The sequence below is a fragment of the Callithrix jacchus genome, chromosome 14, assembly GCF_049354715.1.
Source record: "Callithrix jacchus isolate 240 chromosome 14, calJac240_pri, whole genome shotgun sequence".
NCBI lineage: Eukaryota > Metazoa > Chordata > Mammalia > Primates > Cebidae > Callithrix > Callithrix jacchus.
The window spans coordinates 7,612,008-7,624,779 of record NC_133515.1 but is presented as its reverse complement, the minus strand read 5'-3'; the positions used below and the strand labels follow the sequence as shown (position 1 = coordinate 7,624,779).

Here is a 12,772-nt window from a genome sequence, read left to right as displayed (position 1 = left end):
ACTATACTACAAGGCTACAGTAATCAAAACAGCATGGTACTGGTACCAAAACAGAGATATAGACCAATGGAACAAAACAGAGGCACCGGAGGCAACACAACATATCTACAACTATACAATCTTTGATAAACCTGATAAAAACAAGCAATGGGGAAAGGATTCCCTGTTTAACAAATGGTGTTGGGAAAACTGGCTAGCCATGTGCAGAAAGCAGAAACTGGACCCCTTCCTGTCACCTTACACTAAAATTAACTCCAGATGGATTAAAGACTTAAACATAAGACCTGGCACCATAAAAACCCTAGAAGGAAATCTAGGCAAAACTATCCAGGACATAGGAGTAGGCAAGGACTTCATGACCAAAACACCAAAAGCATTGGCAACAAAAGCCAAAATAGACAAATGGGACCTAATCAAACTCCACAGCTTCTCCACGCAAAAGAAACAGTCACTAGAGTGAATCGGCAACCAACAGAATGGGAAAAAATTTTTGCAGTTTACCCATCTGACAAAGGGCTGATATCCAGAATTTACAAAGAACTCAAACAGATTTACAGGAAAAAAACAAACAAGCCCATTCAAAAGTGGGCAAAGGATATGAACAGACACTTTACGAAAGAAGACATATATGAGGCCAACAGTCATATGAAAAAATGCTCATCGTCACTGGTCATCAGAGAGATGCAAATCAAAACCACATTGAGATACCATCTCACGCCAGTTAGAATGGCGATCATTAAAAAATCTGGAGACAACAGATGCTGGAGAGGATGTGGAGAAAAAGGAACACTTTTACACTGTTGCTGGGAGTGTAAATTAGTTCAACCATTGTGGAAGACAGTGTGGCCATTCCTCAAGGCCTTAGAAATAGAAATTCCATTTGACCCAGCAATCCCATTACTGGGTATATATCCAAAGGACTATAAACCGTTCTACTATAAGGACACATGTACACGAATGTTCATTGCAGCACTGTTTACAATAGCAAAAACCTGGAATCAACCCAAATGCCCATTGATAATAGACTGGATTGGAAAAATGTGGCACATATACACCATGGAATATTATGCAGCAATCAGAAATGATGAGTTCGTGTCGTTTGTAGGGACATGGATGAATCTGGAGAACATCATCCTCAGCAAACTGACACAAGAACAGAAAATGAAACACCGCATATTCTCACTCATAGGTGGGTGATGAAAAATGAGAACACATGGACACAGGGAGGAGAGTACTAAACACTGGGGTCTATTGGGGGGAAAAGGGGAGGGCCAGTGGGAGGGGGAGGTGGGGAGGGATAGCCTGGGGAGATATGCCAAATGTGGGTGAACGGGAGAAAGGAAGCAAAACACACTGCCATGTGTGTACCTACGCAACTGTCTTGCATGCTCTGCTCATGTACCCCAAAACCTAAAATGCAATAAAAATTTTTTAAAAAATGCCAGCAAATTCTGCCCTCAGGCAGTGGGTCTCCACAGTTCAGCACCTGGGACTGGTCATGGTCTGTGATCCTCATTCGAATAAGGATAGTCTAAGGACTATGTCTATTGTGAGCTAGGTACTCGCAGTGCCTAGAGTAGTGCTTGGAATCTCGTGGACACTCATAAATACTTTAATGAATAAATGAAAGAGCAAGCAGACAGGAAGAAGCACAATGAGAGGAAGATCATCTTTTCAAGGAGAGGCACGTAATTCGCTCTTGGTCCCTTGAGTCTTAAGTGCCCACAGGGCATCTAGGTGAGAAAGGTCAATGGACAGAAACATGTCTGGGGTTGTCAGATGGTACCTCCCGAAGAAACATAGAACAAGTCTTTGAGCAAGGCATTTTGTTTGAATAACATTAGACATATGATGTTCTGTGATAAAAATTTTTTGGATTCTGCACAAAAGACATAGCTTTTTACACTGAAGGAAAAAATGTGATTTGCAGAGGAAAGAATAAAATGAAGGAAAACAAAACACAAGAATCCAGAGCATTAAAAACAAAAGTTTAAACCACACTAAACCAGTATCACTTGGCAAAGACTGAACCCAAAATGATGAACCTCAAAGGTTAGATCTTTGCGAATGATTTTCAGACTATAACGTAGTGAACATCTGAAAATTAGGATTTAGTAAGATTTTGGATAAACCATTCCATATCTCTCTTAGTTCGTTTTGTGCTGCTGTAACAGAATATAACCAACTAGGTAATTTATAATAGATAGAAACTTACTGGCTCACAGTTTTAGAAGCTGAAAGGTGTAAGACTGAGGGGCCAGCACCAGGTGAGGGCCAACTTGCTGCACTATAACCTGGCAGAAGGCATCACATGGGAGAGAGAGAGTGTGCAAAGAGGTCATTCCTTTAATAAGGAATCTACTCTTGTGATAATAACATTAATCCATTCTATGAGCATTAATCCAGTAGTCCATTTATGACCATAGCCTTCATGGTCTAGCCAGCTTGTGGTGTTATGGCATACATATATTTATATGCCATATATATATTTTATGTTATGGCATATATATATATTGTTATGGCACACATATATATATTATCTTATGGCATATATATATTATCTTATGGCATATATATATTATGTTATGGCATATATATATATTTTTTCTTCCATGGTTCCTGGCTCATAACTGCTAACATCCTTGGGTCTCTGAAGTACTGTCTTCTGTGTGTCTTTGTCAGGTAGGTTCAGGGTGGGGCTGGTCACCAGAAAGACCAAGGTAGGATTAGATAGTTGAGACCTTCAGCCCCAACCCCCAACCTCCAGAACGGGAGAGGGCTGAAGGTCAAGTTGATCACTATAGCGGATGCTTTAATCAATCATTCCTATGTAATGAGGCCTCCGTAGGAACCCAAAAGGACAGAGTTTTGAGAGCTTACTGACAGCTTAACACATGGAGGTTCCTGGAGGGTGGACCATCCAGGGAGGGCACTCAGGGAAAGGAGGCTCTGCCCCTCTTCCCGCATAGCTCCCATGATGCATCTCTTCATCTGTATCCTTTGTAACACCCTTTATAATAAACTGGTAAACATTGGTGTTTCCCTGAGTTCTGTCTGCCACTCCCACAAATTAATCAAACTCAAAGAGGGAGTTGAGGGAACCCCGACTTGAAGCCGGTCAGTCAGAAGTTCTGGAGGCCCAGGCATGTGACTGATGTGTTGGGAGAGCCAGTCTTGGGGACTGAGTCCTTAACCTGTGGGATCTGATGCCATCTCCAGGTAGGTACTGTCAGAGTTGAATTGGAGAAGAACCAACCGGTATCTGCTGCTTGGTATATGTGGGAAAATCCCCCACACCTTTGATCACAGCAGCCTCTTCCCTTTTGATGACTGCCGTTGTGGTGTGAGAGCACTGGTTAAGAGACTTTTCTGACACACACCTCTTAAATGTCCCCCCCCCAATATTGGAGTAAGGGAGGTTAAATTTCCAACACATGAACTCTGGGGGACACACTCAAACAATGCACCATTCATATACACCCATGTACAGTCAGAGAGTGGGTTTCACACTGGACATGCGTACTTATAGTCTCCAAATGTTTCTACTCTTTGATCCAGAAATACTACTTCTAAGGCTGTTTCTTAACAAAATAATTCAACTATGTGCACCACAGGAGTCATGAATATATTATGTGAGAAAGTGGAAAACTGGAAAATAACTATGAATGTTTAACACTTAGTGAAGAATTAAATAAACCAGGGTATATTCACACCATGGAATATTATGCAACCACCACCCATATGAATCTGACAAGTCAATAAAAACATAGAGAAAGTCCGTCAAATAATGCTGAATTTAAAAGCAGAATATACAACAATTATGGACACTCTGACTGCACCTATGTAAAAAACATTTGAGGAGAAAAAAACCTAAAAGGAAAGGCTCCCAAGTGGTAGCAATAAGGCAGCCAGATTATAAATTATTTTTTCTTTTAGAAGATTTGCTTTATTAATGATTATAAAAATAATTGCTAACACTTATGGGGAGCTCTCAAAACTAAGCACTTCATGTGTTCCTTTCTCTTAATAACAACCCTATCAGATAGATACTATTAATACTCTTATTTTACAAGTAAGAAAATTGAGGTTTAAAGAGACTGAGTAGCCAAAAGCACACACAGATTAGATGGTAGATCTGAGGCTAGTTCTTGATCTGGCTCCTATGAAAGTCCAGGCTTTTAATCACTACATTATACTTCTTTTTTTTTTTTTAATTAAAAGATGCATTGCTTTGAAAATAAGTCCATAATACAATCAAATGGAATTTCCTTTATGTTGAAAAAAGTACTGAGACCTTAACTGAATTTGCTCTAACTCTTTTAGAAATCAGTGTGGTGGGGGGTGGGAGAGAGAGAAGGAAGCCAGTGTAGGGATGGCAATCACATGGGACAGGCAGGGAGGGAGGAAAGACAGAGACCTCCAGGGCACCCACCTCTCCTGGGGCCTTGTTTGCATAATTCTTCTTGGCAGCCTCCTGGAGTTCCATGGCCTGCTGGATGTACATTTTCCCAGTGAGGATTTCATTTTCCAGCATCGACAGCTCTTTCAATGAAATGGGCCAATTCAACCGTTGTAAAGCCTGGTTTAAAACTGTTTTGTTTTCCAAGTACCGTATTGGTTTGTTTGCATCTAACCTAAAAAACAAACGAGCAAAAAAAGAGAGGAAGAAACAAAAAGCAAAGAAAATGACCATAGAAAAAACTATGGTAAGATGGTTTGTTAAGAAACTCTCCCCTGAGAAACATCTGTTGAAGCAAGTGTCAGGTGTCAGATGACAATGTCATAGCCATGCCCTCTGGTCCAACAGGACTTTGGTAGTTTGCAAAGGTTAAAAATAACCATCTCTGTGAATTATGATAGGCACTTTTCCCTATTACCTCATTAGGTTATCTGATTTTAAAAAAGCATGATACACACACATTTTCAGCATTTTTCCCTCCATATTTGGAGCCTAACATGTGGCAGAACCACGCATAAGCCTCAAAGAAATTTCACACAAGTATGCCTAGCAGTGACTTTGAAAAACAAAGCAAAGCAACCCAAATATTTTCCTCAGTGCAGTAATTCTTATACTAGCTCATTTTAGCTATTTTTACCTCCTCTCCTCTTTGCAGGCCTAAATAAGTCTAAACTATTTGGCTTTGCTGTTTTGGTACATAAAGAGCAGAAGCCAAACTTTCTATGGCCGATAAGAAGGTTGTGAGACTCCAGAGGAAGCTAGTGTGGTGTGATGGCCCGGGTCCTGGATTCTATTTCCAGTCTGAGCTGCTTCTGAGTCAGACGCTGCTGAAAGGGAAGGGGCAGGGAGAAAGAAAACAATTCACGATTTTCACTCTTATTTCTGAAAGCATCACTTATTTCTTTAGATGTTGGATATTGGAAGAGTACAGTCTAAATTCAGCAAAACCACAGGACTCAATCCACAGACAAACTCGTACCCAGAAGACAGCAAAACATTCTTATTGGAATGATGTCAGCAAGTTAGTAGAATAAAAACCCAGGACTTCATTCCCCTACAGAGACACTGACTTAACAATATATGAACCATATTGCCTTTGTGAGAATTCCAGAAACAAATTAAGAGTTTTCTTTGTACTTAGACAAGTACAAAACCAAGAAGAGCTGTATTAAGGAGAGTAAGAAAGTTTGCTGCATTTTGCCTGCCCTAACCCTTCCTCCTCCTCCCCAGGACAGTGTGATGCAATTGGAAGAAAACTCCCCAATCCTGGATTCTCTTTTGGAGAACAGAGTGGAAGCACATTCACAAATTTTGCGGGACTTCCCAAGAAACAGGTTTCTGTCTTGCCTGATTCAGAGTGGTGATGAAAACAGTGATATATTTTGCATGTCAGGTTGAGGCCTCTGAGAATAGAAATCAGTGCCACAGCTTGTTCTATCACTGGAGATACCGTAGTACTTCAGAGAGAAACCCAGGGGAGCAAGATATAAAGGCTCCTGAAAGAAACCGGCAAACCTTTTTCAAATGGAAAATTACACACACAAGCCCAGAGAAGACACATCTCCAGAAAAGGTTTCAGAGATTCCCCCAAATCTCTAGCTGGGAGAATTGGTGAAACCCTTCATCTTTAAGAAGCCAGTTTGTAAAAACAGGATGAGATAGCTGTTTTTTCAAATGCCCTAATATCAACTAAATATCATAAGGCATACAAAATACAGGAAAAAGCACACAAAGATATGGGGAAATGTCCTAATTAAAGGAACAAAATAAATCTTTAGAAATTGATCCTAAAGAAATGAATATATACTGATTATCTGAAAAATAATTCAAAACAACCATGTTAATGATGCTCAATGAGCTAAAAGATAACAGAAACAACTAATAGAATTCAGAAAAGTGATGCATGAACAAAACGAGAATATCAACAAAGAGATAGAAACTATAAAAAAGAACCAAATAGAAATCCTAGAGCTGAAGAATACAATAACTGGATTGAAATATTCAGTAGAGGGGCTCAACAGCAGACTTGATCAAGCAGAAGAAAGAATCAGTGAACTTAAAGAATAGATTTTAAGTCATTAAGTTGTTATAAGAATGAAGAGTAACATATAATGGTAAAAGAGCCAATCCACTAAGAGGATATAACAATTATGAATATATGTGCACCTAGCATCAGAGCTCTCAAATACATAAAACAAACTTTGACAGAATTAAAGAAATAGAAAGCAACCCAGTATTATCAGGAGACTTCAAGCTCCACTTTCAATAATGGACAGAACAACTACACAGAAGATCAATAATGTAACAGATGACTTGAAAAACACAGATCAATTGGACCTAACCAACATATAGAGAACACTCCACCACCAACAGCAGAATACACATTCTTCCCAGGTACACACAGAATATTCTCCAGAATAGACTGAATATTAGGCCACAAAACAAATATTTTAAAAAAGAAAGCAAAGTATTTTTTCTGTACAAAATGAAATGAAGCTAGAAATAATAACAAAAGGAAAACTGGATAATCCAGTTATTAAATCATATACTCTTAACCAATATGTCAAAGAAGAAATCACAAGGGAAATTAGAAGCTATCTTGAAACAAATGAAGGGAAAAAACACAACATATCAAAATGTATGAGTTGACGTGAAAGCAGTACTAAGAAGGGAGTTTTAGTGCAAAACACATTTTAAAAGGAGGAAAGTCCCAAATTTAACTTTACTTTTCAAGGAACTAGAAAGACAATAACTGAAAGTCCAAGGTAGCAGAGGAAAGAAAATAATAAAGATTAGAAATAGAGTACAGAAAAACAACAGAAAAAAAATCAATGAAAGCAAGATTTTTTTTTTTTTTTGAGACAACCAATACAATTGACAAATGCTTAGCTAGATTAACCAAGAAAAAAAGAGAAAAGACTCAAATAACTAAAATCAGAAATAAAGTGGAAACATTACAACTGATGACACAAAAATTAAAAGGATTATGAGACTACTATGAACAATATTACACCGACAAATTGCATAACCAAGAAGAAATGGATAATTTCCTAAAAACATACTGCCTACCACTAAGACTAAATCATGAATAAATTTTAAAAATCTGAACAGATTTATAACTAGTGAAGAGATCAAATCAATAATTAAAAGCCTCCTAACATATGAACGCCCAGTACCACATGGCTTAACTGAAGAATTCTGCCAAACAATGAAATTATTAATACCAATTCTCCTCAAACCTTTTCCAAAAGATTGAAGAGGGAGAAATACTCCTAACTCATTTTATGAGACTGGAATTATGCTGATGCCATAACCAGATTAAGATACTATAAATAAAAGAAACTACAGACCAATATTCTTGATGAACAGTGACATTAAAATCCTCAACAAAACAATAGCAACTGAATTAAACAGCACATTAAAAAGATAATCACCATGGAAAAATGGGCTTTATTCCTGGAATGCAAGGATGGTTCAACATATGAAAATTAAGGTAATATACCACATTAACAGAATGAAAAACAAAACCCACATGATTATCTAAAGTGATACAGAAAAATCATTTGACAAAAGTCGACATCCTTTCATGATAAAAAAAAAAACACTCAGCAAACTAGAAATAGAAAGAAACTACCTCAACATAAGGAAGCCTACAGCTAACATTGTGCTCAATAATGAAAGACTGGAAGCTTTTTCTCCAAGATCAGGAACAAGGCAAGAATGTCCACTCTTGCTCCTTTATTTAACATAGTACTGAAATCTTAGAGAAATTAGGCAAGAAAAAGAAATGAACAACATCCAAATTAGAAAAGAAGAAGTAAAATTATCTCTGCTGATACAGGACATGATTTTACATGTAGAAAACCCTAAAGATTCCACAAATACTGTTAGAACTAATAAATTCAGCAAACTTAAAGGACATAAAATCAACACACAATATCAGTTGCATTTCTATACACTAACAATGAACAATCAGATAAGGAATTAAGAGAATAATTCCATCTACAATAGCATCAAAAATAATAAATTATAAATAACTTTAAGGAGGTGAAAGATTAGTACACTGAAAACTAAAAAACATTGCTGAAAGAAATTAAACAAGACACAAATAAAAAGACATTTTGTGTTCATGGATTGAAAGACTTAATTGTTAAAATGTCCATACTACCCAAAGTGATGTACAATTCAATGCAATCCCCATCATGACCACAGTGATATTTTTTGTATAAATTTAAAAAATCCTAAAATGTATATGGAATTGCAACAGGTACTGAATAGCCAAAATGATCTTGAGAAATAAGAACAGATTTGGTGGCCTCATACCTCCTGATATCAAAAGATATTACAAAGCTACAATAATCAAAATAGTGTACTGACTTTAATGTAATCAAAGCAGTGGTACTGGCATAATGACAGACATATTGAATAATGGCACAAAATAAAGAGTCCATAAATAAGCTCTGATTATCATCTTGCCAAGTGATTTTTGACAAGGGTGCCAAGACTACACAATGGAAAAATGACAGTCTCTCCAAGAAGTGATTCTGGGAAAACTGGTTATCCATATGCAAAAGAATAAAGTTGAACTTTTCATTTAAAATAGATATAAAAATTAACTCAAATTGATTAAATATCCAAGCCTATAAATCTCCTAGAAGAAAACAGGGAAAGTTTCATTATACTGAATTCGACAAACTCTTTTGGATATGACACCAAAAGTGTAGGCAGCAAAAGCAAAAACAGACAAATGGGACTATGTTAAACCTAAAAACTTTTGTGCATCAAAGAAAATAGCTTCAAATCAACAGTGAAAGAACAACCTAAAAATGGGAGAAAGTACATGAAAATCATAAATCTGAGAATGGGTTAATGTCCAGAATACATAAAGAACTACAACTCAACAACAACAACAACAACACAATCCAATTTAAAAATGGGTGAAGGGTTTGACTTGACATTTCTCCAAAGAGATACACAAATATCCAGGAAGCATGTAAAAAAAACAGAGAAACACAAATCAAAACCACTATGAGATAACCTTCATATCCATTAGGATGGTCACTACAAAACTAAACAAAATAGGAAGTGTTGCCAAGGATGTGGAGAAGGATTCATGAAGCTCAGAAAACTTCAAGCAGGATAAACTCAAAGAGAGTCACACCAACACACATTTTAATCCAACTATTGAAGGGCAAATGGAGAATCTTGAAAGAAACAAGATAAAAGTGACCTGTCATAAATAAGGACTCCTCCATAAGATTAACAGTTGATTCCACAACACCAACTATGGAAGCCAGAAGGTAACAGGGTGATATATTTAATGTTCTGAAAAAAACGCTACTATCAGTCAAGAATTCTGTATCTGGTAACACTATTCTTCAAAAATGAAGATAAGATTAAGACATTCCCAGATAAATAAAAGGTAAGTGAGTTTGTTACTAGTAGACTTGTCATAAAAGGAATGCTATAAACAGCTCTTCATGTTGAGGTGAAAGGACACTAGGAGATAATTCTAAGCCACATGAAGAAACAAACAGGACTAGTAAAGATAACTACATAGGTAAATACAAACACTCGTATTCTTGTATGTTTGGTATGTAACTCCTTTTGTTGTTGTCTTTATTTTTTTAGAGACAAATGCATAAAATAATAATTATAAATAAGTGTTAATGGGCACACAATGGAAAAGATATAATTTGTGACAAAAGCAATATAAAGAGGGATGAAGCTGAATAGGAACAGTCAATGTTGCCTACTAAAACTATATCAACTCAACCAGGATTGCTATAAATTTAGGAGGTTAACTATAATCCCCATGGTAACCACTAAGAAAATAACTAAAAAGTATACAGAAAAGGAAATAAAGAGTGATCACAATGACACATTAGAACGAATCAAAACTAAAGGAAATATTGGAGAAATCGAGGAACAAAATTTTGACAGGCCAAACAAATAGCACAATGGCAGAAGTAAACTCATTATTGATAATCACTTTAAATGTCAATAAACTCACCACTTAAAACAGAAAAACTGGCCAAGAAGACAATAATGATCCAACTATATGCTCCTTAAAAAGAGATTCACTTTAGACCTAAAGACACAAATAGGTTAAAAAGGATAAAAAAGATATTCCATGGAAATAGTAACCAAAAAGAGTTGGAGTGGCTGTAATATTACCAGCAAAATAGATTTTGTTATAAACTGTTACAAGAGACAAAGGGTGACATTTTATATTGGTAAAAGTCTCAGGTCATCAAGCAGATATAAAAATTAGAAACATACATGCACAGTGAGCCCTAAAATGCATGAAGCAAATATTGTTAGAATCACAGGGAGGCACAGGTAGTTATGTGCCAGTGCATTGGTATCCAGGGAGAACTGGTTCTAGTACCCCCTATGGACACCAAAATTCACAGATGCTCAAGTCTCTTAAATAAAATGGCACCATATTTGCTTATAACCTACACACATCCTTCTATATACTTTAAATCATGTCTAGATTATTTATATCTAATACAATGTAAATGTTATGTAAATAGTTGTTGTACTATACTGGTTTTTACTTGTATTGTTTTTTATTGTTGCATTGTTATTTTTCTTTTTTTTCCCAAATATTTTTGATCCATGGTTGGTTGAATCATGGATGCAGATCCCACATATATGGAGGGCCAATTGTGTAAAAATAGTTGGAGACTTCAACACCTCACTTTAAATAATGGATAAAACATCTAGACAGAAAATGTAAAAGAAAATAGAGGACTAGAAAACACTATAAATGAACTAGACTCAATAAACATATCCAAAACACCCTACCTAGCAACATTAGAATATACATTAAGTGCACATGTAACATTTTTAGGGATAGACCACATGTCAGTCACAGCAATTCTCAAGATTTTAAAATGTCAAAATCACAAAGCATATTTTCTACCCACAATGGAATAAAGCTAGAACAATAATAAAGGGAAAACTGGAAAAATGGAAAATACATAGAAATTAAATACCATATTCAAACAACCAATAGGCCAAAGAAGAATTTAGAAAACAATATGAGATAAATAAAAATGAAAACACAATGTACCCAAATTTATAGGTGCAGCAAAGCCAGTGCTCAGAGGAAATTTTATGACTGTAAATTCCTTCATTAAAAAGATAGCTCTCAAATCCACGACCTAAATTTACACTTTAAGGACCTAGAAAAACGAGGGAAAACTAAATCCACAGCCAGCAGAGGAAGAAAATAATAAAGAGCAGAGCACTTATAAACAAAATATAGAACAGAAAAGAGAATCAACAAAATTAAGACTTTGTCCTTTGACAATATCAACAAAATTGACAAATCATCAGCTAGACTGACTAAAAGGAGAAAATACATAATTACTTCTAACAGAAGTGAAAGCAGGCACAGTACTAATGAGCTTACAAAAATCAAGAGAATTCTAGAGAATACTATAAATAGTTCTATGCCAAAAATAGATAATCTAGATGAAATGCACAAATTCCTAGAAACAGATTACCAAAATGACTCAAGAAGAAATAGATAATCTCAACAGCCTATATGACAATTAAAGACTTTGAATAAGAAATCGAAAACCCCAATAAAGACAAGTTCAGAAGCAGATGCCTTCACTGGTGAATTCTACCAAACAAATGATTAACAACAATACTGCTCAAACTCTTCCAAAAAATGGGTGAGGGAATACTTAACAGTCAACAAGAATAAAATTACTCTTATACCAAGGCTAGACAGACATGTCAAAGAAAACTACAGACCATTTTCTTTATAAATATGAACATAAATATTCTTAATAAAATACTAGCAAATCAAATCCAACAGAATATTAAAAGGATTAACATCATGAGTAAGTAGAATTTATGCCAGAAATGCAAGAGTGGTTCAACCTAAGACAATCAAATGATTTAATATATCACATTAGTAGAGCAAAGGGAAAAAATTACCAACAGGTGATCATCTCAATAGATACAGAAAAATCACTTGACAAAATTTAACATACACTTTCCACTTCCCAATTTCAAAACTTAATACAAATCTACAGTAATTAAAACAGTGTAAACTTGCATAAAGACAGTCATATAGACCAATGGAATAGAAAGGAGAGTCCAGAAATAAACACAAACATTTATCATCAGATGATTTGTGACAAGGTTACCAAGACAGTTCAAAGGGAAAGCATAGTCTCTTAAACAAATAGTGCTGGATAAACTGGGTATTTATACGAAGAAGAATAAAGCTGGAACCCTACTTTACACCATATACAAAAATGGATCAAAAACATAAACATAAGAACTAAA

General features: G+C 35.8%; 1 protein-coding gene across 1 annotated transcript in view; it reads right to left on the bottom strand.

The window, feature by feature from the left end:
- Positions 1–12,772, bottom strand: part of VWA3B (von Willebrand factor A domain containing 3B) — a 254,011-nt gene that overhangs the window by 44,184 nt on the left and 197,055 nt on the right. The window contains 1 exon segment of the mRNA XM_078348699.1: positions 4,433–4,634. Within this exon segment, the coding sequence (XP_078204825.1) occupies positions 4,433–4,634 (202 nt within the window).